The sequence below is a fragment of the Synchiropus splendidus genome, chromosome 1 (genome assembly GCF_027744825.2).
Source record: "Synchiropus splendidus isolate RoL2022-P1 chromosome 1, RoL_Sspl_1.0, whole genome shotgun sequence".
In the NCBI taxonomy this organism is placed as follows: Eukaryota; Metazoa; Chordata; class Actinopteri; order Syngnathiformes; family Callionymidae; genus Synchiropus; species Synchiropus splendidus.
Genome location: NC_071334.1, coordinates 15,143,732 through 15,169,993, shown reverse-complemented (window position 1 = coordinate 15,169,993; position 26,262 = coordinate 15,143,732). Strand labels below are relative to the sequence as shown.

Genomic DNA, 26,262 nt, shown 5'->3' with positions numbered 1-26,262 from the left:
ATATAATTATATAGTAGTCTGACAGTGTAAACGGGGGCTCTAGATAGTTTGGTTGCACACTCATTGCAAACTGCAATTCTTTTCTCACTGTCCAACACTGTATGCACGCTTTGGGTCACACTTTGCACTGAAGCATCGCCATGACGATGGACGGAAAATGATCAAATGGAGAGGAAATTTGTGAATCATGAATGCAAAGTTCCATGTTCGAAGGACAATTGGAACGCACCATGAGCCACATCCAGTTGTGACTCTGCTCCATGATATATCAGCAGTTATCGCACCAATATATCAACTCCAGCAGGACAAAAGCAGAAGCAGTAAAACCAACGTAATGAGCTTCAATAAGCTGTGAGCATGATTATGTTGTTTTCCCATTAAGAATCCATTAGTTAATCCTCTGATGACAACTCTTTATTAAAAGAGATCATCTTATAGCATGCCATTTTCTGAAGACAACAACAAGCCCAGCACTTTACCTCGCAAAAGATGAAAAGGTGACTAAAAGAATTTACCCAAATCTGCCACCAGCAGATGTGAAAAGGGATTATCTCTCTGCACTGCAGCAGAACTATGTACCACGAATGATGATGTTCTGTTTGACCACCGCTTCTTAAACACTTTCACCATAAATATACCCACTTCTTCTTTGTCCCCAATAATGTGGTAGATTCATTACCATTTTCCATATATCTAGGGCAAAGAGGGATTTCCTCCAAGTCATTAGTCCAATTTGGATTGCAAGTACTTCATGTCTCTGACGTGGAAGCACAGAAAACGTACAGAACAACATGGCTGGAAGGGATTACTGTGAATCATTGAAGAGGGAGGACAAAAGCAGTGACTGTTTCATAACTGATTCTTTCTGGTGTAACCTTCCCTGAGATAAAGCATCTTTTTCAATGCCAATCACTCTTCCTTTCCATAACTTAACACATAATGAAATTAAGGCATCTTATATCTGAAGGGAAAATCAATATCTTCTTCCAGCCGACCTGAATGAGCTGTCCTGAATTGTCCCCAGTGCATTCCACTGCTAAAGGAGTCACAGATCTTCCTTCCCGTTGTGCTCACTTTGTTTACACGGCACAGATCAACTTCTTGGGCACAAGTTAGTGATCACACGCTTTTAGAATATTGTTTGAGATACTTTAGTGAACAACTCACTCCTTTAACTGCAACCACTTTGCTTTTACTCAATAGCCAAGTGCCACGATGTGAATGACTCACACAGGGGAGCTTGGTTTATCCACCACAGCTGCTGATTGAGCTCAAGCAATTCCTCTTACACAATTATTTTTCACACTTGTGTCCACGCATGAATCCTCAAAATGCAGTTTTTGTTTCTGTTGCCAAAAGTTCCTTCCCGGCACGTTTTTAAACTGAGGTCGCTGTCAAAAAAAGCTATTGTCTTGAGCAGTATTCCTCACAGATTATTGTTTGTTGTTTGTTGAACTTTCATTTAAAACAAAAATTTGTCTTATAAAGTTTTTTTATCTCCGTATTAGAAAGAATAAAATTGAATTACACCCAATGTGAACTGGACTGATACTTCCCTGTCCTTGTTGAAACAAGTTATGTGGGAGCACAGGTAAATCAAATTATTAGTGAACAATTGGAGTTAGCATGTTTGTATGTGCAGAGAGAACCATGTAGGGCCTCCGTCCTTAAGCGAAACTGACTAGTCAAGTTTCATCTCTGCTGAACAAAAAAGGTAAAATTGTCATTCTCGCCAGCCTCACTCCAACTGCTTGCCCCGACTGTAAACCCTGCGCACAAACGCACACACACTCACACACTCTCCGTGGTGCCCCCTCTAATCCTCCAGCCCATGGTATCTAATTATTCGGAACAAGTGCGCAGAGTTCCATATTCATTCATACATTATTAATAGGATGAAACAATAGAATCGCTGAATGCGAACGCCAACTTCCTGACTTCTCATCTTCTCATTGTTTCTCTCTGTAAAGCCTCACTTATCTCATACTTCATCACAACCTCTGCCCCTGTGACCCCCTCTATTCCTTCATGACTCGTTCTCCTTCACCTCCTGTAATTTTGCTGGTGGGTGTCGGGTAATTAACCCACTTCCCACCCTATATTCTGATGTGGATGTGGGGAATTTGTGAAATGCAGATCAAGATCAGGCGTCCTGATACGGTAATGACTCCGACGATCTCCTGTACAATGGCTGTTTGTATCCATTGCGAGTGAAATGTACATCAAAGGGTCCAAAGATTCCCTTGTTTGAAACTTATCGTGCCCCCACACACATTGTCTGTATCCATGCAGTTGAATGTAACTTCTTGAATGCGAGGTTTAACTCCACACCTTCCATCAAGACCATGCTTCACAGCCATGCTTTACTGCCTGCTACAGCAACATGTTTGTTTGTGCATCGCTTCACACAGTCGGTGTCTGTGACCACAGTCAAATATTTGTAAGCGGTTTGCATAAAGAAATCCTTCCTCGCATTCAAATCTCAAAAGTTTCATTTGTGCGGTGAGTGGACTATCCCCAGTGTATTGTGTTGGCGGATGCGCCACTCGAAGCTCAGCACAACAACAAAACCACACAAACAGCTTTAATAAAGAACCAATAGATTTCTGAACCGCATTTCCACGGAAGTCTGGAATGAAGAAGAGAAAATGCTGCCTGATTGCAGATGAAGAAGAGATAATAACAAGTTGTATTGGAAGAGACGTCGAGAGAGTCAGCAGCCACACATTGTGAGGTTTGAACATAAAGTTGATAGCTTTGCTGCTCAGACTGCGGTTATTGTCTGGATGGATCATGGTGGGTAACTTCATTTGGATATCATTTGGATTTCCACATGAATCATGTCGGAGACACATAAATATCGTGCGTGTCGGCATGAAAAACACTGACAGTTCAGTTTCACTGGCAGGGAGATGATTTGCGAGTCCTTCAAACATTTAATTTATCTAAACCACCCTCCTCTCCCCCTGACTGTTTTTCATATCCTGTTCCATTCTGGAATGTTATTTCATCCGTCACTCTTTCACCTGCCGATGGAGACTTGGTTTTCCGAGAGTAGGGCTTCTGTTTCACCCACAAGTATCCAACTCTACTTGAGTGCTTGCTGCTGAGGAGCCGGAGCACCGTGCCCAATAATGCAATACAATTGAATCTAATTTATGTCCAGTATCGTGACATTTGTTCACTTACGCTTATCGTGTGTGTGACTGAATATCAATTGGTGTCAAATCTGTCTGTGCTTGACCAGAAACGTCAGGAGGTTGAACACGATGAGTACATTTCCAAACCTTCACCCTTGATCCGCTGACGTCCAGTCAACATTCTGCATTCTGAGTCGACCACTTCTAAGACACGAACCATTACTGTGAGCAATGTCTTATCTCCTCATCAGGTCAGGGACATTGGAATGTTGAGGGAAACAGAAAGGGCCCTGTTTCGTGACCAGTTGTGAGTCAGTGAAGATGGCGTGAAGGCTTCTTTCTTTATTTGTGGACTGCTCTTACGCTTGTGCCTCATTTGCCACCAACTTTCCACTCACTACTTCTATTTATTGTTTCTACAGACTCCACAAGTGTGTTACCATGCAGAGTTTGGGCCCTCCCTTGCTTCTCCTCCTGTGCTGGCTTCTCCAAACTGCTTGCTCAGTGTTCCCCGAGGAGCCGGGACCTCTCAGCTACATCCCCACTGAAGGTAACTCCTCACTTTCTTGTCATCTACTCCCACTTGCACCGACCTCCATACTGTCGTCATGCGTGAGATTCTGGGTCAGGCCCTGTCATGCAGGGTGTTTGGCAAGACGGTTTCGGGTCGCGGAGTCGGCTCTGGAGGTCAAGCATGCACTCACACGAATGGTGCTGACTGGGAAGCAGCTCTGAAGGTGCGGAGCGGGGAATGAAAAAAAAGGGTGTCAGAAGGGACACTTGCTGAAATGGCTTTCCCACAGTCGCCGTCAGACCCTCCAGAGACATGGCCTCTTTTGCACTCAGACTTCCAGTCTCCATATTAGCTCTTAAATCCCAGCACAAACCAGACGCCGATCGATTTCAGCTCTATACTATTGATCGATGGCTTCTCAGCTGAGTTCACACCGACCCTACTCCATGTATCAATAACAATGAGTTGAGTGGTTGTGGGTCTGCTGCATGTTACCTTAGTGCATGGATGTTGTTTATAGGAAATACGTGACGTATAGATCCTGCAGTACAGTACAGATCGCAATCGACTAATTGGAAACATGGTGGCAAATATAAACGATTGTAGACTGATGAGATAAAAACTTGCTTTTGTGTTCCTGTTCAGTTGGATGATTGATAGCTTACTATCATGAAGAGCGACTCACTAAACTGGGACAAAGCCGATCCAGTATCTGTATTCAGTCTGTAGTCAGTTTTCGACTGACCAGCATGTACTGGGACAAGAGTTTAGTCTCCTTAATATTTTATATTTTTTCACCTCCACGTAGCAGTAGGCGATTTGTCAAAAATATACCTTTTTTTTTTTATTTTTTTTATAAAGTGTATTTTTGAGACTCGTTTGCATGTTTTTGCCCATAGTAACCAAAACACTCGCCAATGTGTGCAAAGAACATAAGCATAAGAAATGTCTGCAACAACACTCTGGCAACATAAAAGATGGCTTTCATCAGCCAAGACACAAGTGTTTTCTTTCATCACCACAGTTCTTTTAACACGCTTGAGGTGCGCCAAAACACTTTTTTATTGATTTTATTGAAAAGGCTCAAATAAAAATGCAAAGCAATTTTGAATATAAAAGATCAAACTGCAAAGTCTGGCTATTGGACCTGATTGTTACAGGTGCCGCAGCTTTAAACCAAAGTACACGTCACAAATTATTGGCTTCTTTTGCATGAATTTTAAATAGTTTTGAGGAGGTTACTTTGAAATTTTTTACTTCCCCTCGCACATGCCGTTTAACAGTATCGACTCTTTTGAGTATTTTCAACAAAGGTCAATGAAGTTTTCAAAAGAGCTCTGAGCAGCAGACAGTCTTCAGTCGCAGGTCAGGACGGTCGCAGGTGAGACCAGAAAACTCATTCAGTCATCAATCTGCTGTGAGGCGCATCTGGTTAAAAAAGTGTGTAGCAGGACAACGTGCGCTAGCGCATCAGCATAGCTCTGTAGTTTATGCCATGAGAAAGAGACAATCCATGCAATCGCCTCACTTTGGCTGAACATCAACATTGTCATATGACACACCCCTACCTCCACAAAAGGTCCAACAACAGCCAGCGTCATTGCTGCAGAGCAAAACAAACAACAGGATTTGAAGGAAATTCACAGATGGTTGTTGGTCAAGGGCAGATGTATTCAGTTTCCTATACTAATCCAGCAGATTCAGACAAACCCTCTGTCTCCTCTTTTATTTTCTTCAATCTGTCTGCAGCAGCAGGATTACACAGCGAAGTGATGCTGAAGTACCTGACTGCCTCTCTCTTTGATTTAGCTCCCTCAAGGCTTCCCATAATCAATGAGGAGAATATCTTGTCCTCTGGAAAACTAAAAATATTCTGCTTTAACTTCTGATATTTTCTCAAAGTGTCCTCCAACATTTTCAACTCTCTTCTCACCTTGGACGTCTCCAAATATGTAACAGTAAAAACCCAATCAAAGACCATCAATGCAGATGGTCACATTAGTAACATGTTGTCTTTCCTGCTTTTGTCCTGTCACACATTTCATGTGTTTTTAGAAACGGCCACATTTAAGTGGATTCACTTTGATCAATTCATTTAGTCCCAGAAGTGCTGAATCGTGATTTGTCATTTCACTTGACAGTGACAAGACGCTACGCTGTGTTTCTGGGTCGACCTCACCGGACATGGCTCAGACAAGAACCTCTCCACATCCAGAGGGTCCTCCAGGTCAACCGCACCCTCTACATCGGAGCCAGGTACGAGTCACACATGATTTAAAAAAAACTCCAGCTGAAGTCCAAAGTAAAAACCTTTTCTATAGAATATATTTATCTGTATATTTTAGTCCAACACAGTCTTTTTCCACTACTGATGCTGTTGTCAGCCAGAAATTGAATTGTCTCCACCCCGGCGGCTTTTCCTGAAGCCGTAGGCAAGGCGTCACAGTAAAAAAAAACTGAGAAATGGTCAAGACTTGGGGTGACACTCCTTGCTTTCCGCACCAAACAATGTGCCTTGGTTTATGCATTGCACTGCTAGTCAGGCTCATGGTCACAAACAGTTCACACTCATGGGTAACTGTCCCTGATGACGGGTGCATCTAACCCTCACTGGACACTGGACTGAGCAGCTTCCTTGTGTTATTCGGGATTTAAGCAGCAGCATTCTGAAGCAGTAAAAATGAAGACCTAAAAGTTTGATTTTCCAAACTTCCGAACTAAATGTGTGTGTGCTTTTTGTGTTCTTGCGATTGGCTGTATAGTGAAGCTGTGAGCAGGCACAGCTGTGATTCAAACCCTCTGCACTGTTGTGGTTGAGTTAAAACTTTCCATTTAACTGTACAAACATGATTTACCAAAGTACTTAACAGTGCCTCTTGGGGATGAGAATGTTTAATTAAGACACATAAAACAGCATTGAGTCATTGTGCCTGCACTGTGGCACAATATTAGGACCGATTGGTTCAAGCTGAACCAATAGCTGATCCAGCCAAGAGTTCTCTCCGCTCAGCTCCATCTGTCTGACAAATGTGCCAAATGTGGACGGACAGTAGCCCTGTTGTTCCTGTTGGGGGCAAGATGTCAACAGTGGCACCACACTTTCATTGTTAAACAGTCAGTCCTGCAGAAGCAGGTCGGACCGGCACCAGACTGCACTAACAGAAAACATACATTCCAAGATTTATTCCTGGTGTAGCCTCAGAAAATTAATTAAGCTTGAAACGGGCATAGAAATTGAGTTTCCACATGTGGTGTTGGTTATTCTCAACAGTTTGTGCCACAAAGAGGACCGGTCTCTAATAGAGACGTGTCTGTGCTCCAGGAAATGACCCAGTCCCTGGCCCCCAACCGTTCTAACTTCACGACTAAGGCTCGGTGGTAAATACATCAAGTCGTGTAATACGGTCGCAGACATGCTGTCTGCACATTAGGCCCAATAATCACATAGTCGGAGTGTAAAAGCACTCGCTAACAAAGACAGCACCTGCACTCCTGCTCATATAATGATCGAGTGAAATACATCACTTTTCATTAAGATAAGTCTGTGCGAGCAGAAATGCCTGTGTTTGAGTTTCTTACATGAGTGTTGAAGCAGCTTTAGGATTCTGCCCATGTGCCACACTCGTGGATAACACTGTTTAGCCGAGCTGGAAATGACAAAATAACTATATCACGGCGTACATGCCTGACTTATAAGCTGCAGACTGCACACCGAGACATAGCGTCATTTTCAGAAAGTGCCTGTTTGTTGCAAGCAAGTTCTCGGCCTGATAAGACGCCTCCTCCTTTCCCCGAATTCCGTTCCCATTAGCATTCCTACTCCTCAGACTGCAAGCGCTGCTAAATCCCTGACCCAAACACCCGCTGAGTGCAGCTAGTGCGCGCATCCCTTTCACGTCTTTGCTAAATAAAAATAAAATATGGATCTGGCTGTTGGCAGGTGGAGGAAGCATCTCACTGCGTTAAGCTGCATTTAAATGCTGTCAAGTCTTGGCCAAAAAAAAAGCTTATCCGTTCAAATATAAACCAATTGTGGAGTGTTTACCTGTAGACAAGATGACCGTAGGAGCCCAGACGACTTAAAGCAGAAGAGCTAGAAAATATTTTGTTGTTCATATTCGAGATGCAAAAGAAACGTGTGTTGGCCGCGTCCCGCAATAAAGTCACAGAAATAGCCTTGAGATAAACATGTTTCATTGGTCAATAAAATTTCTGTTTGTGTGAAATTTTGTCTGCTCGCAGCCTCTGGCCTCAGAATTCACTGAGGTTCATAGCGTTGTTACCGCGAGGTCAAAGTTTCTCAGACAGAGAGAAGGACGCTGTAGAAACATATGACCCAAGGAAAAAAGAAAGTCAAATAAAGGAAAACAGAAAGACATGGCAACTCACATCAACACCCACACTGGCCTGCAGCTCTGACACTGTTTCAGCACAATCCACTGTGCGAGTGAGGTTGCCAACTGTCCCACATCACCTTAGGGGGTGCTGCGTTTGGGTGCTCACTTTAAGTGTGTGTTTCTAGCACACTGGCAATTCAGCTCTACTCTCTCCAGATGTGATAGTACTAGGGCTGTCAAAATTATTTTGTTAAAAACGGGTTTGTGAATCTTCACGGAAGTGATATTTTTTTACATTCATTGATAAAAGTACTAAAGTAAAAGTACTGTAACAGGGTGTTTGGCTTTCCACCTCAGATATTAAGGGTTCCTTTTCCTTCTTCTTTGGTTTTGTGAAACATTTAGAGTGCATTTGATACCATGACTTTCAGTGAATAAAGAGAGTGAAAGACACTTGCTATTTTTTTATAACGCGTGTAAAACAATAACCTTGATGAAAACTCTGGTTTCTGGTAGTGCACCGAAGGGTCGTTTAAATCACTTGCTGCTGAAATCAGGCTCCTGATGTTTTTTATTTCAAACCCCTCAATGAATATCACACATTATAATTTGAGGTGCCATATGTGAAAGAAGCGGCTCCTCATGCATTAACCCCAACCTCTGTCTTTCATTTACGTGACGTGCTTCCCTCGGTGTCGGCTAACACCACAGAAGGCGGAACATGTGCGTCTACTGAAAGACTAAACATGACAACATGCCACTGACTTGGGCGTCACTCTGGAATGCAAAGGTCCACTTGAAAATTGGCCTTGGAAGTGAGAATGTGTTGCACGAACTGCTGCCGCCTTGACTGTGTTCACATGAAAAACAAAAACAGCCAACATGGTGGAGCACACACACCCACGATTTCGTCTGAAAATAAAACTAACCAACCAACCGCCTTGACTAATAGACTTTTAGCAGGAAACCCTCATGTACGTATTCTTGAAACGTGTGCCCGGTCTCCCTCATCTAACTTACTCTCCAAACTTTTCTATATAAAGTAAACTGTACTCAATATATTTGTACTGCCACTTACTGTACTGACTCTGCTTCTTGTCTTTGTGTCAGAGCTACTGTCTCCAAACCATACATCATGGCAGCTCTCACTACTGTCACATTAAGCCTCCCTTCCGCTTGTGTTGCTGTTTTTCCAATCATTTCAAAAATGTCTTGCCTTGATAAATTGAACAAGCTCCCAAAATTCAATCACTCCCACCACTATAAAACAGATGTAAAGAAAGTTAGAAGTTGATTGACTTGATAAAACATCAATCCTTGCTCTCAAAATTTTAGGTGTACTGTATATAGCTGAAGAATATCACAGTGTGTGGGTGTTTCTTCCATACCTTTTTAATCTTAAATTCAAATTCCATCTTTTTAAATTCCGTCTCTACCTCTTAAGAATATCCATGAATAAGTCTGATCTAAACTACGGCATAATCGCCAGCCTGGCATTAATGTAAGGCTAAAGCCATTTAAAAAGCTTTGCCCCACTGGTGGACACTGTTAGTGGTTGGTAACTAGGTATTCAGTCTTGCATCTGAGGGGCAAAAGTCTGCTGTCTGTCAGTGTGTCGGGATAATTGGGCAGTCAAGCCCATCTCCAGAGCACACTACATCTCAGGCTCATAGGCTGCTCAGTGCTGCTGAAAAAAACCCTCTGCTGAAAGATGAGCACAAAAAAAAATCTTAAAAAGCTCAAGAGCTTATTGCTAGTTGCGGGTCTCAAGATTTATTTAGCAGGTATAGTATGTGAAAGTGAATGACATCAACAGTGTCTGTTTTCCATACGGTGTGATGAAAGGTTGACCAATCGAAAGGTAAACAAAAACACACTCCGGCCACTGGCTTTGCATCATTCGAACAACCCAAAGCAGGAAGAAATGAGCCACCCAAGTGATCCTCCCTCCTGTGTGCTGTCATATGCAACATTGCAACCTGCCAGCCGCGCCGACAGGGCGGCCTGATGCAATATACATTATGCTAATCGTAAGACTGAAGGTGTAGAAAGAGCCTGGATGAGATTAGACACTCCGGCCTGTTCTTGTGTTTGGAGAATGCTTAAGCTCTGCCCTGTTAAGCAGCAACGCAGCAGGGGAGTGTCAGGTGATTTTGCTCTTTGCCACTTAACCCGTGTCTTGCTCCTGGGAGGATGAAGGGGAGTCTTTCTCCACCCAAACAGTGGATAAAATGAATAATTCAATAGCGATCCCCACCTGTACTGAGGAAGCGCAGATTCAAATATAGCTGCTGTGGAGATGCGAATGAATCACTCGTATATGTATGCGATAAACTGGCGGCGAGGGAGGAGAGGTCATGACTGAACATGAGGCACAGAGGGAAGACACTGCTGGATGAGAGTGGGGATCAATACTGCAGCAGGAACACAGCTACAGCTCATTTACAGATTCACGACCCTCTTCCTAGATGCAGGCCCAGATTTTGCTCCTTCCCGATAGATAGCGACAGCCCTGATCAGGATGCTAATGTCAGCAGTTAGCTCCCCGGTCGACTCTCATTATGTCGACATTTTCACAGTTACACTCAAGGTTACCGCCGAGCTATCAGTAGATTAGCCGAGCAGTCTGCGGAATATCATGAATACTGGCACTGTGTTTACAGTGTGTTTGGGTGGATGCGCCCTGGGTGTGCGCAGGATGAAAACAGCTAGATTAAATCTGCATTAATTCCATTTGAATACAAGGCTTTGGGGGAATTTGGGTTCTTGTGCAAAATCCAATCCAATGCTCGGGTTAATAAGAAGATAAGAAGGCAAAAGGCGGGAATAGGATGATCATTATGTAGTTGTCTTCCTCAACTGCTGGTTAATCTCTGTGTCAGATTACTGTCTGTGATGTGTCCACAAAATTTTCTGACAATATTTGCTTTATTTATGGCAGGGAAGCCAATAAATCTGTGTACATAACGCTCAGTGATTTTTTTTTTTCTGCAGGGACGACCTCTACCGTGTGGAGCTGGACATTGTAGCTGGAGATGAGATGTTCTACAGCAAGGTGAGACTTACGTTTGTGCTTTCTGTTTGTCGAAACGTTGCCTGGAATCTAACCAGGAAATTTGATGATGTGCAGAAGCGGACATGGGAGTCGAATAAGAATGACATCAGGATCTGCAGGATGAAGGGCAAACATGCGGTAAGAGTTTCACACCACACAACGGCAGTAGTTGGGTGGAGAAACATATGATGTTGGGAGGCAGTTAGAGATAACTTGCCCTAAATCTCTCCGAAAGAGTCAGTGAGGGTGGGTGTGCTGATATGAGATGTGTCCTGGCATACTGCCCCTGTCAGGATTGTGGGGACTACTGATGCATATTTGATCAATAGCTCAGGTTGGATACGCAGAGTCAAGAAGACAACACACAACCCGGTTACACAAATCCAGCTCATAAAATGTGCGTCTAAAAGAAGTAGCTGAAGTGAATTGTCTCCAGAAGCAGCTCAGGCTTGGGCACCAGGGATATCTCAAAGACCTACTCCCCAGCTTTTGTGCCCCACTCACTCTGGAGCACAGAATGTGTGCATCGGTTACATGGTCTCTGTCCCCTCTAGGCAAAGAAAAGAATGACTTATTTAACACAGCGCGAACACCTGACATTAAATCTGTGTGAGACAATCTGACAGAAACACAATGGAGAGCACAGCGACGAAGAAGCAGGGGAGGCAGGAGAGGAACGGGTGAGTGGGTCTCTGTTGGCCTGGCCTGGGGAGAGCTGCAGGGCTGAATGAAATATGAAAGGTCTTCTTGGCCCTAATGACTGTGCTGTCTGCAAAAGCTGCGAGTCACACTGCAATGTGAGGGGGATAAGAATGTTGCCAGGTCCTCCCACTGTCGGCACACACGCACACTCACTCACAGTCAGAGTTATGAAGGCAGTTCATGACACCAATTCGGTCATAATAACAACTTTCTAAACCCTTTTGAATGTTTTGTGAAGCCACATCAGACACCCTTCAATGAAAGGTCACAGAAGGTTTGTTTAAATTTGCATTCAAATCAGAGATGCATAAAATTGAGTCAGGATAGCACCTGGCTCCTCTACTTGCACACACATCTTCCTACCAATGTGCTGGCTATCACTCCTCTGTACATGTACAAACCATCTCAGTCTAGCCTCTCTGACTTTGTCTCCTAAACACCTTCCCTTTCATCCTTGATAACACCCTTTTGTCACACATCATGCCTGACACTTTTCTCCAGTGATTCCATCCTGCCTGCACCCGCTTCTTCACCTCTTTCTCACACTCTCCATCGCCTTGGACAGTTGAGCCTTAGTACTTAAAATCCACCACCTTCTTTATCTCTGCATCCTGTAACTTCACCTGTCCACTTGGGTCCCTCTCATTCACACACATGTATTCCGTCTTACTGTGGCTAACATTCATTCCTCTCCTTTCTAAGGCAAACCTCCACCTCTCTAGCTCTCTCTCTCTCTCTCTCTCTATATATATATATATATATATATATATATATATATATATTATATATATATATACATATATGTGTGTGTGTATATATGCGTTATATACACAACGCATATATACACATGCGTTGTGTACATATATATATATATATATATATATATATATATACACACACACACAACGCATGATGAGAGGCACCGCCCAAACAATTTGATCATCATGTTGAAGCTAGATGAATGTCTTTTGATATTTTTAACTGTGGCTGTGCATGTAAACATTCATGTGTAGGCGGGATCTAATTCACTTGCGCGTCAGGAAATGAATGTGCTCAATCCTTTTCGCAGCTTTAAGTGTCAATTTTAATCTGCCCGCTGTGTCCTTCTCCCACACATACATGACGGCAATTAAAGAGGGAAAGTGTTTGTATCTGTCGGCTTGTGATATTCCGCACAGCTCCCCATCCGCTCTGCCTCTTCAGCTCCCCCCACTTCACCTCCTCAAAATGTCCTGTTCTGCTCGGGGGGGTGTGCGGGTCGTGTCAGATGTGATACTCTTGCCACCTCGTAATTGGTTTTATAATTAAATGTTTCTGCTTGGTTGATCACAAAGGCCGCAGAGTTTTCCCTAATTAGAAAAAAAAATATATCAGTATCCCAATTTTTTTTTTCTTTTTTTCGGTCTTGATTGTTGGCGACAGCAACAGCGTGGATCATTGTCATTCAATTAGCATGTTTCATATTTTCTTTTGTCCCCTGTTTGCCGATTCTCCTTCCCCTCCCTGCGTTTTTCATTTTCTACTCACGCCCTTGCTTCTTTGAGGAAGAGGGACAGTGAAACGTGAAGAATGAGCCTTGCTCTGGAGGTGGCTCGGTGCCAGCGCATCAGGCCGTGGCAGCGTGGCATGTGGTCCCACATGGGGTACTTTTTAGGAGCAGTGGGGCTGGGTTATATGCAGCACTTAGCAGGATTGTTTGATCAATACTGCACTGATTGTGCTCTCAGAGGGGCTCTGGAGTTTCAATTGTCAGCCCCACTGTTAACAAAAAAAAAAGCCCAGAGCAGTCAGAAGGTGTAGTTTTATAGCCCTTCTGGTTTCAGCTCTTAAACGTCTCCATATAAAAATGAACAGATGCTCTGTCATTTTCTATTCCTTATTCTTGTTAAAATAGTGTCCGACTTTGAGGCACACAAAGTTATTAATAGCATTTCTCATGAATTAAATCAGTTATGGTGATAAAAAAACAACATCTTGAATGCCTGCAGCACAGTACTTTGAGTACTCTTTGAGGTGGAGAGTAGATACTGTACTTTTGAAATTGGCAAACACTCAGACACATTTATTCCAGTGTATTTAAGTCAAGATTTTCGAGGGTCCCAATCTTGAGAGAGGGAGGAACCGTAGAGTTGACTCGGGCAGAGCGGTTGAATTTAAACAAATGACTGTGAGCTGGGTTGTGGATCGTAACTGCAGCTGCGCCGGTCGTTCCTCTGGGACAAGATGATGAGCCAAGTTATCCACCAGGCACTGTGGAGTAGTTTCAACATTTCACCTGTTCTTCTTCCATATGGGGTTTTCCACATGTCCGACTGGGAGAGAACCTGCTGAACCATGACAGATGGATCAATTTTAAAGTCCATCTGTTGTCTTTTAAAGCAAATATATAGTTTGAACCTTAAGTCGTAGATGTTTGTATCTTAAGCTTTAATGTTACCATGGCAGTCACTTTAATGCCATTGAATGAATAGTCCTGTGACAACTTAAAATGCAAATTCAATTTAACCAGGCCCAGAGCCTGTTGATATTGTGGCCCGTCACAAAAGTAGTTTTCTACTAGTTCAGTAGACGATAGATGTCATCCACTGTCTGTGAGGACAGTGGAAACAATTGTACTGAAGCGGAGGCCATATGGTTACGCTGGTAATTCCGTTTTAATCAACCCTCTTGCAACTATATATTTAGTTAAATTAATTTAATTCCAATAAAATAGTCATTTCTGTAGCAATTATCCTAATCAGGAGGCTCACTTTTCAAAGCATCTGTTGATTGTTGGTGCCAATATTGTACAACCACATTTCTAACTGAAAACTAAACTAAACTAACTAAAATCTGAACTCTTTGCAAACGGGTCTATTTGTTCCAGGCTTTAGCTGGGATTTTGAAACAGGGTGTCCAGAGCTCCGCCTCCAGACCATTGCCCTCCAGACACGCCATGCCAACGACTGACAAGCTATAAACATCTGTTTGTACAAAAAAACAAACATCTGAGTCAAATAATTCTTAACAGATGAACCCAGTAGCTCATTCCACGCTTGTTTTCACACTGTTTTACTCAGCTGACCCTGATTAATTGAAAAACAAACAAAAAAAAGCAACATATTTTTTATAATGATTCTTTCCCTTACTACAAGATAAAAGTCTACAGTTTAGTTCATCTACTTTTATATAATTACACAAGATGAGCAACTGTTGTATCAGCTGTGTATCTGTTTTCTGAACTTTAACGCATTTAAACTTTCATCTATTCAAACAAAAAATATATATGAAGGCTCTTGATTAAATGAATAAAACCACATGAGTTTTGATCCCTGTTAAGCTATTTTGCTGGCATTCGGCAAGTGCTGTGTGCCGTGCAGCGAACTGTAACGCTCCACAGAGCAGTTCACTGCACAGCACTGGGGGTGATGGGAAAGAAGTCTTCAGGACGCCCAGACGCCCTCCTAGCTATAAGCATGGTTTATCCCTCTTCCTTTACCATGTAAACGTTTCACGCTTTTGCATCATTGCGACTAGAGACTGTTCTCCAGGGGCAGCAATCTGATGAGCCCTTAAGGTGATGTTTGTGTGAATATAAGCACCATGCTTGCTTCAAACAGATGTCTTCTCCTCAACCAAATCGGTTGACAAATAAAACCGATCCTCACTTATCCATAGACTGTTAGCCTTCTCAGATCATTCAATTTAGTTCCAGTACTGTGGCCCAGGGAAGAGTGGTTTTTTCTCTGGGGAGAGGATTTCAGTCGACCTTACCACCTGAAGGTCTTGCCACAGATGCTCCTTTATGGCTGACCGACCTGGATGGGATTACATCACCTCTTCTTCTCTTCAATACTCTTCTTAATTTATTCACTCTCTTTCACTGGAAGCTTCTTGTCTGTGATGTTGATTTGTGGCCGGTGGTGTGTTCTGTTGGAAGTGTTGCGGCGGGATGTGGATTAGCACTGACGTTAGTTAGCATGTTCCTGCCCACGTGTGTCCGCCTGCACTTGAGCGATCTAGTGGTGCTGTAATGTGGAGATGCTCTGTTTTCAATCATAATTGTGCTCCTGGGATTTTTCTGGAGACAGCACTTGATGGTAATGAGACAAGACCAGCTTGCCAAACCTTTGTGTGTGTTTTGTGGCTCTTGGCAGTCCACAACGTTCTATCCTCTGGTCAGTCACATGGAGTATTGTAATGGGTACAGTCGCGCCGTTCTTTTACTGATGTTTTTTCGTCATCAAAGCAGCTTATTTTGTTTTGCATGATAATGGCTGGGATTCTGAGAGTGTAAAATCAGCAGACGGGTATTTGCCTTGTTCAGATGAACGATGATAGAGTGGGGTTCGGCTCGCTCTGCATAGCTTCCCAGGGAGCTCCATGGTGTTTACTCGTCTCAGTTGGCTTGTTGGTGTTGCCTGAAAAACCTGGGAGTGAATCCTGAAGATAGTTGACCACCTCAACTACAAGCATAAACTCAAACCAAGTCTAAAAATGCTGCGTACGGTACGCGTGTTTGCTTACTCACGAACATGTTCCTGAGGTTTGAGTTGAGTTGAATGGGACCGACTGATAGTGACCAGTAATGCTTCACACATGCACGCTAACGCATCTTATTACAGTGACTTCAAGGTTAGGATTGGCCTCAGTGTCTTAGATGGAGGGCAGAAAAGTACATTACAAGCCCCTGTTTTGTGTTTCAGTCAGATGAAGCAGAGCTCAGTTCGAGCCTGCGGATCACTTGCATTCATTTGGGAGTAAATCCTGGTCCAGTCAACAAGAGATGGTTGCTTGTTGTCTGTCACCAGAGGTTTGGGTCTGGCCAAGAAATAGAAAGCACATGTTACAAGGTTTTTGTACTTTTTTTTGATCAATTCAGATTTGACTTTCTTCTAATGTAACGGTTAGGTTTGGTTAGAATATCAGCCTCTCTGGCTCGTACACTGCGCCAGCGTTCCCATCATGGTCCCGATGATTTCAACCAAGAATCCTGGCTACTCTGTAATTCACCTGAGCAGCAGATTAATATTTTAGTTTGAGGAGGCTGCAGTCGTCCGGGGAAGTCTCGCTGGTGAGCACAGGTGGTGTTTGGTCTGGAGCATGGACCACAGAGGAGAAGGTGATTTATGCGACGCTGCTTTATTTAGCAATAGCTTTGTCCTCCATTTTGATTAGTGCCAAATAAATGCCCAATAACAGTAAAAATATAATGGGCGACCATCAAAGGCAGGCCTGGAAGTAGTAAATCTGTCTTCTAGAAGGGAGTAAATGAAGTCAGGTGCATGAAAATGTGCGACAGGTTGTTTAGACTACAAATGGCATTCTGACTTTGCTACGTTGAGACTCATGAAACATTTGCTGTTAAATTAAGAGCGAATGACACATCGATGCTTTAGTCGACCTGTTTTGTGGCAGTCACACAGGAGATCACGCAAGTGGGGGTGAGAAATCCACCCCTGTATTTTCACACTCCCATTTGTCACACACAGACGAGACATATAAAATACACACCTCGCTGGCAAGCGCTGTCTGAACACTTGATTTCTTTTGTGCTTCTCGTGTTTGAAAGTAGAGTGGCGTGTGAAGTGGGAACATGGTGGCGTTGGGGGGAGCATCTGGAAAAGCACTCACTCTTCTAACATATCACTGGATCCAGTTTCACACGCACCTACACACATCACACTAACAAGCATTTAAATATGAAATGGAGTCATCGTTCAGGCCGCTCGCCACAATTATAAAACTGGAAAGAGTTCAGTTGGTGCTGGTGACAGCAGAATAAGATTGGTGAGAGTGTTGAGCTGAGCTGGTGCCATCCTGGCTGGGACACTTGTACTGTAGGGGGAGAGTGATCTGCTGCACATAAACATTCACTCCGCACAAACACAGGTGGTCAGTCTGCTGCCGCTGTCGCCCTCAAAGGTCAGAGATGAACCGAGTTCAGTTGAGTTCATCGTACTGTAGCGCCAGGAGGGGCCAATGAATTGGGATGTACAAGTGTATGTGCTCCCTCTGGAGTCCAGCTAACAGTCATTGCTGCTAAAACATTGATCGCACGCGGGTGTAGAGTGACGCAAACATCACAACAACATCTGGTGGTTGCCACAGGTTGCCAAAAGTCAAAACATGTCATGTCAAAGACGTTCAACTCTGACTCTCTCAGACGATTTTTGTCATCTTTAAGCTTGATTTAGTGACGCAATTAGCTTTGACTGTTAGCGGGCTGCAATTGCTGCCTGTCAGGCAGTCAGTCGTATCTGCTGGTGTGTGTGTGTGTGTGTACCGGTGCATTTGTGAAGCGCCGCGACTCTTAAAAGTCTCTGCAGGCTGCATTCAGACTCCATCAGAATGATTGACAGCGTTAATGGTGCAATAATTCCACACATCAGGCAACTGGAAAGCTTCATTTCACAGAGCAGTTTGGATAATCAGTCTGGGAAAAGCAAAGCCAGTTTTTATGCGAGTCGTTCTGTCATTGTGTCTTTCTTCTCTCCAAATGTGCCCCGCTCCATGATCAACTCTGTCTCTGTGTCTTTGCTGCAGGATGAATGCAGGAATTTTATGAAGGTGCTCCTCAGCAGGCAGGGGGGTCTGTTTGTGTGTGGCACCAACGCCTTCAACCCGCTGTGTGCCAACTACACTGTGAGTAACACACCTGCTGTAAAGAAACACTGCTTGATGTGAGATCCCTGTTGCGATCAGGTGCAAATGTCTTTGATTTTAGTCAGAAACATGCCTGACAGTGTCAACCAGCCGCCTTTATACATTTCTACGTGGTTGCGCAGCCAAGCAACTGCTAACAAGTGTGGAAGTGAATGCATTTGTGGTTTAGGTTCATCTGTAGGCAGCTACAAATCATATAGAGCTGTGCCACTTTTCACATTTTTTAAATTGCTTTCCCATTTTTTTAGATGCTCATATGACCATTTAGTTTTTTTGGCTAGCATTTTCCATGATGACAAGCTCCGTCGTCCCGGTTTGTTCCGGCAGCTGGCACTAACCTGGCAGCAACTGCCATCCTCCAGGCTACTGCAGGTTGATGTTCTCACAAGGCTGGTGACAGAGGTCTGTTTGCAGAAGGAGAGGATTTTTTTCAATGTTGTAATACAGGGGATTTACAGGAAAATACTAATACTGGAGTGTGGCAGGGGAGAGGGGTAACTTCAAAGCAGGAGGCTTGACAGGGATGAAAATGACAATGACAGTTTGCATACATTATGTTGGTCCTTTAAACAAAAGAATTTAGCAAAGTCGTGGTTGAGGTCGTCAAAAATTGTCAACAACTGGAGTTACTGAATAATACAATATCAACTGTCATAACAGTTCAGTGTCCCCTCGACCTCAGGTACAGGCTCACGTGGCCCCCGAGCCTCGCTCCTTTCCCATTCTTTACATACCGTAAGACAAAGAACATTCAGAGAGACCCATAGATTGAGTGTCCTCTCGCTGGTGATGAATGTGGTGCGATGGACATGATTCATCTCTTTTTCCAGAGATGAATCCCCAGGATTAGAGCACACGTGTGACACACAAGTTCCAAATAAAGCCAACACTGTGTTGCATCCGGTCTTAAAAGTCCTGTGACAGCGTTGATGAATGTCTTTTCCCTAGTGAGAACACAGTGATTCCAAACACAAATGCTACTTCCTGATTGTTTGTTCTGCCTCAGCGATGGCTCTGACTTTCTTCTCCCCTCGCAGTTATTAATTCTCATTGCCTTGCAGTTTTGGCGGCTTGTCCTCCGATGATATAACAGTTTTTGTTTTCATTCAGTTGTTAAATACTGTGAGACTCTGAGCTTGTTATCAATGAAAGTCAGAGACAGGTAACCGCTGAGGAAGAAGGCATCCTATGATTTGCTTATATTTCTGCTGAGCTGTTGGGAAAGTGGCACAATTACTGCAAAGGAGAACAGTTTAGTGGGAAATAATGTCTGTTTTTGCAGCCAATTTTAAATGTCATCCATTCATTCTCTAGAACTGGAAGTGAGAATTGATGGAGTTACAATAGGACCTCTCATCTAAAGCCTTCCTCTATTGTCATACATTTGAAGGACACTTGCATGGTTTTTAACCATAGCAAATGTCCTTGAGAATTAAATCTCTGTCTGTCACTTCTGTTTCTGACAGTCAGGAGCGCAACGTTATTTACAGAGTCAGAACAGTTTTTTCATCAGGGTGTCCTTTCTATTTTATCCAGTCTGTTAATCCTGAAATTGTGTTACAGCTTTTGACCTATGTTTTTACAAATGTGTTAACAAATGAATACGCATACTTAAGACCAAATAAAAAGAACTGAAATTGGTGCGCACATGAACTTAGACATCAGGGTAAAAAGTGAAAGTAGGGTGGAAACCCGTTGCTGTGTGAAGCGCTCAGAACAACAATGTTTTATCGTGACCTTTTTCTAACTTAAACGTTTGTTCCACTCCACCAATGCAATCTTTTTCTCTTACTGGGAGATTCAATTCTCAAAGAGCAGTTTGGAGGATTTGGAGGAAAAAGCAATATAGTGATAAGACGTGACATTTCATGGATGTGCTACAGATGTGTTTATTTACTGGTTTACTACTCCTTTGGGCAGATTATAAGTACTGTTTGTCAACAAAGATTAGTGTTTTAGAGACATTAATGCTAAAGTAGAAACAAGTCGCTGAAGTAGATCACATGATCATTACACACTGACCAAGTTTTATTGCCGTTGGCTTGACGTAGTATCGGAAGCACTCTCTCAGGGAGTCATGAGTCTCTTGGCTTGATACTTGTGGCCAACTGGTCTTATGGGTTGAAGTTTCCCTGCTCTCAAGAGAGGATTTTGCTTCATGACATCTTTCCTCACTCAACATTCTTTGATTTATTTCTGTTTTGCTGTCTCCTTACTCTCAAACCAATGCAGAAATACTGTCAAATCAACCAAACTTTTGGGTCAAACAGGATTCATACGACTGTATTCTCTTAGGAATACCAATTTGATTGTGATCTTTGTCTCTTTTTTTATATGATATGTTGTGTGTAAGACCTTCAACTGGTGAACCTGTAGTGCAGGTGATGGGAGTGTTTTTCACCGGAGGGTCATTAATAATAGACATTTTGAAGCCATGAAGGTCATGAGTTGTACTGCAGGATAGTCTTGTCACACATCGTGCAGATCCAGATTTATTTCACCTGGGTGGCGTCACTCATTTGACAGCCACACTAAAATAAAAATATCTATACAAATGGCCCTTGTGTTGTCAAAACCTGGTGATATTTGAGCACATGAGGCACCGCATGTACCCACTGAAGAAGAGTCTTTTCAAAGTACACTGAGCCTTAACGTGACTTTGTTTGGTCTCACTGTCTTCAGTTAACCTCTCAACAGAACAAACCTTATTACTGTTGGATTTATTTGGATCACATGGATCCGAACACTGACCTTTAAAAAGGACACTCAAAGGAAGTGATCGTTGATGTTAGCATCATACTGTTTGAGAAGTAGAATCATCTCTAGTATGGTAACCTTTCAAATCGTAAACACTAAAGCGATCCTTAGAAACAAAGTGAAATGGTCAGCATTTACGGTACAAGAGCCGGTCAGGCTAATTTTGGCAATTAGCTAAAGTGCAACATTTCCGCCTCAGCTCAAGGATGCGTTAGTCAAAGTCAGAGTTTCTTCAGCCGTGCCTCACATCAGTCCTCCCAACAGTCTGCTGATTTCTCTGGCTTGTCCGTGGCCAAACCTCCGTCACGCTCAATTACGGTTACAATTTGAAATGTGTGAAAAAAGTAGTACACATAAATATTAATCACTGCCTCTGCTGATTTCACATTGCTCCGCTGGAATATGAAATGAGGAAAGTGAGGAAGGGAAGCGGCTTTAATTGTCACTGCATGTGTTTTTTTTTTTCCCATGGATTTTCTATTTTCGGTTTGAACATTTTCAAAGGACGAGACGAGAGCTGTTACATGACAGTCGATAATGACACACCTGACTGTGCCTCGCCGTCGCTCTGCTCCTCAGGAGACTAGTTAGTGGGCTGGATCCCACTTTATTTATAGGTATTTATAAATATGACATAACAAAATACAATTGCACACTTGAAATTGATGTCAGTGACACGTCCCGAATTGTGTCTTAAATGAACCTGACTGTATGTGATGTCTAAAAACGGCCTCGTAACAGCGAGCATTGTAACAGTGAAGGCGAATGGATCCAGAGAGTACGTGTGTGTATGTCAGCTTTATTTATGCATGAGCCCGTGTGTCTCTTGCTGTTGCTGCTCTGCCTAATTGCCACCAGTGAATCATTAGTTTGCACTTATGATAACACTCCCTAATTGCCGTTCTCTGGTGGCTTGTTTCCATGACCATTCTGTGCATGCATACATATATTTTTCCACTGTGTTTGTTGCCGCAGGGAGACACTCTGGAAATGGTCGGAGATCCAGTCAGTGGGATGGCGAGGTGCCCGTATGACCCCAAACATGCAAACGTGGCTCTTTTTGCTGGTAAAGTTTAAAATAGAAAAAGGTGTTGTATTGACATCGAGCATGTGGATCACTATAATTCATGATCAACACATGTGGAGACTTTCACACAACATTTGCCCCACATCTACTGCTGTGTCTAGATGCTCCTATCACTGTTTGTGTGCTGCAGAGAGGAACCTCTTTACTGCCACTGTGACCGACTTCCTTGCCATTGATGCGGTCATTTACCGAAGCCTTGGGGACAGTCCTGCTCTTCGCACCGTCAAGCATGACTCCAAGTGGTTCCGAGGTAAAAAGACAGACAGTTGTGTTTCTGTCTGTGTGAGTATGCGATTGCTGTAGTGAGTGCATGCTTGAGTTCTGTTTACATTTTGCAGCATTGCTGGAATTGTGCTTCTTTCAAATATGTGAGGTGACTGAGTGTTTTGCTCCTCCAGCAGCTGCTCCCTGCAGTCTGATTCAGCATTTTTTTTGGTCAGAACTAATGCGTCTAATTCTTCCCCTAAAAAAAAGAGTCAACCCAATAAAACATAAATAAATGGAAAAATAAAAACTTCATCAGTGTTTTTGCCAGATCATTGCCATTCAACGTCATGAAGATGAATGACTTCTTAACGCTTCATATTATATATGAACTGTGTTGGTGTCAATAAACAGAGAGTTAGGGTGGAAAGACTTAGGTTTGTTTGCCTTTGAAGGTCACCTCACCTTCTTTAACCTGACCTAATAATAATTCTACTTTATAGTTAAATATATGATGCAACGTATTATCATTAAGGGTCTGCGATATGATGATATTAGACTCTGAATGACTTGAACATGTTGATAAAAAGTGAGGAGTCAATGACTCCAGGGTTTGCCTCATTGTTTCATTGTTGTCTTAGAGCTGTACTCAGTATATGTGCCCCAAAAATAGTTACTGTATTACTGTCGTAATGTTTGTGATTATCTGCAAGCTCCTCAAACCTAGATTAAAGTTATGACGAAGAAGGTGAATTGAGAATTGTATTCCAATCCTAACTCAGTGAAAGCCAGATAAGGATGACAAAGAGATTTTGGCTGTCTGATAATCTGTGATAGGAATGTGTCAGGATGTCTGCTTGCTAGAAGATGGAAATGGAGGAAATAGTAATAAGTCTAAAGCTGCCGGATATTTGATAGTCTGGTTCAATAACCAGACATTGCAGTTTGAGCTTTTCTGTTCAAAATTGTTACATTTGCATATTCATTTGTCCCTTTTCCAAAATAGAGCTAAAAGCCCTGATAAAATGGCCGTGTTGCTGCAGCAAAGTGTCATGTCTCTGCTGATATTGAAGGAAGTTCCATCTGTATTGAAATGTCAAATGTCTATTTTTTGATTGGGGTGTTTACCTTTTTGTTGTGTTACATTCTTTGCACATGTTCAGTAACAAATCCAGATGTAGTTTGGCTGCACTGAACAGAAACTTGCTAACTAGTCTCAAAAATACCTGTAAAATTTTGATGATTCATTGAAAAGAAATGTGACATATTTGCCATAATGCCCACAGCTAGTTGCCGTGTTTATAGGTGTTGCTGTACAATGTTATGGTGTGTGAGTGCAACGATTCGACATAGTCACAGCAAAATTATGACTTACCATCCATCCACATCCTTAGCTACTTGTGTCTATAGTTTTTGCTTGTTGTCTTCCCCTTCTTAATAACTTGATGTCCATCTACAGATTTTTGGTTTGTTGTACCTTGATTTATATTTGTGGTATATTCATGATCCGTTCTCTTAGATATCATGTTGAAAAAGGTTGACTTGATGTTGTAGTCAGTGCTCTGATGATGACAGAACTACGTTGGTAAAGCTGTCACCATGAGTGTGGTACAGTGATTTAAACTATCCAGTGACTGTGCCCTCACTGAGGCAGGTCGCCTTTCCCAAATGATCGAGCCCAAACATAAATCCTCAGCGACTGTTCAGAAATGCCATCAAATTGTCTTCCAGCCATTATTGAGAAAATGGCAACAGTTAGAGTGATTGACTGTGACAGAAGTTTGTAAGAGCCGTGTCAGTGACGCAGGAGTCGACCACACACACACATGGCATTTTGTCGGAACGGCACAACGGTCCTAATCAGTCCTGAGTATTATTGAAATAAATTAATGGGCTGTGAAAGTAAGGCCTGAAAACAAACCTCAGGTGGCCATTACACAGATATTGTTGGTGTGAAATCCCCTTTTTGGCGTGTAATGTGGAGCTTCTGGCTCCGTCGGTGCTGTAAGTGTCGTGGGAGTGAATGATGCATTTGGAAATGGAGGTGCGATTTGTTATATGCTTCACAGTGATTCATATAACCTTTTCTCTTTGTGCATTTTTCTTCTCTGCTCCGCTCACATTATAGAGCCTTACTTTGTCAGCGCCGTGGAGTGGGGACCTCACATCTACTTCTTCTTCAGAGAAATAGCCATGGAGTTCAATTACCTGGAAAAGGTAATGGAAAAAAAATGTTTCTCTTCTTTTTGAACTCTGCTGCTGATCCGCATAGAGAATCTTTTAAAAAGAGCCGCTGGAAGTGGATGGCAGCTCTTTTCGCTGGTGTCGCTCTTTGGACAATAACATACACCTTTCTCATTTGTTCAAAGTGATCTGAATTCATAATGACACACCTTTTTTCATCCATTTAAATCAGGAAATTCATAGTCACCTCGACGTTTAGGGATCAGTGAGATTCCTGAAATGTTTACAGAGTGACGAAAACAAAGAGGCATTTAAACAGTTGTGTGGGCAATTGTGCTCAGGGCAGCATTATGGGCTCACACTGACAGTGTCATGCATAATTGATAGTAAAGGTATATTGATAAACAAAGATCTGTCAAAACAAGCCACGTGAATTTTAGATGACAGGCAAATCATTCATTCAGGTGCTTCAGACGGTTATGGTAGAGAATAACAACTGCTCTTCCCATTTGTCTTTGGCAGGTCGTGGTTTCGCGTGTGGCTCGGGTGTGCAAACGTGACCTGGGTGGATCCCAGAGGGTCTTGGAAAAGCAGTGGACCTCATTCCTCAAGGCTCGACTGAACTGCTCCGTCCCTGGTGATTCGCACTTCTACTTCAACCTCTTGCACTCGACCAGTCCCATCATCAGGATGCACGGCCGGGACGTCATCCTGGGAGTCTTCTCCACGCCGGCTAACAGGTATTATATACATGTTTCTTTCATACATCTGGTCTGATATCTCCAATGGCTCTGACCTACAAAAACTGCTGAATCCCCCCGCCCCCTTTTTTTTGCATACTTTTACACCGTTACCCGAATGACCTTCATTTTTGTTAGTAATTTCCAAGCAGTGAAATGTTATAAACCAAAAACAATTCAATTCAAGTCTTAAAGATGATGTAACTGTGTAACAAATGACAATGACAGAAACTGAAGGTCAGACATGCTATTTACAAGATGGTGATGCTATGCAACAAGATTTATCTGCTATTGAAGGTTATAGTTTATACTCCTGTTTTTCAGGTACTACACTCTTACTCTAGGACATGGATGCATCTGGATTGCTATAATTGAGAATATACTAGATAAGATTGTTATAATATAATAGGCTTGTTAAAGATTGTTATCGTTTCTGGCCCAGTCCTGTTGCAGTCACCATGCAGACAGTAGATAAATGCGTTATGGTGAAAGTAAACAAGAGTGCATTTGAAGTGCAGACGTTGGGGACTTATTCTAGTCACTGTTTGTTGAAAGAAAAGATCTAATTGAAAAAATGTTTAGAAAATGAGCTTTGCCTAAAAGTGAATGCGACCACAAGTATGGGCCGCAGTAATGCAATCATGTCTGGTCATACAGATGCTCTTTATGATCATTATCTATGATCTAAACCAAAACACGCTTTTTTGAGGATCCTCCATTTCCCGTATGGTTACACTGATGTAGGATCAGAAATTTACCATCATCTATTCCGCAGATGTTTGTAAAGAAATGCTCCGTCCACGTGCCAGAGAACTAGCTTAATTGCTTCTGGAACACAAAGCTAGCTTTTATGGCTGCTCTTTATTTTCACAAAGCCGTTGAAGAAATGAAAGAAAA

General features: G+C 42.7%; 1 protein-coding gene across 1 annotated transcript in view; it reads left to right on the top strand.

The window, feature by feature from the left end:
- sema6bb (sema domain, transmembrane domain (TM), and cytoplasmic domain, (semaphorin) 6Bb) overlaps positions 1–26,262 on the top strand; it is a 133,120-nt gene that overhangs the window by 63,336 nt on the left and 43,522 nt on the right. The window contains exons 3-11 of the mRNA XM_053859558.1: positions 3,563–3,690; positions 5,796–5,910; positions 10,986–11,046; positions 11,122–11,184; positions 18,274–18,372; positions 22,126–22,216; positions 22,368–22,487; positions 24,570–24,658; positions 25,148–25,365. Of these exons, the coding sequence (XP_053715533.1) occupies positions 3,582–3,690; positions 5,796–5,910; positions 10,986–11,046; positions 11,122–11,184; positions 18,274–18,372; positions 22,126–22,216; positions 22,368–22,487; positions 24,570–24,658; positions 25,148–25,365 (965 nt within the window). The 5' untranslated portion in view covers positions 3,563–3,581. The remainder of the gene's footprint in view (positions 1–3,562; positions 3,691–5,795; positions 5,911–10,985; positions 11,047–11,121; positions 11,185–18,273; positions 18,373–22,125; positions 22,217–22,367; positions 22,488–24,569; positions 24,659–25,147; positions 25,366–26,262) is intronic.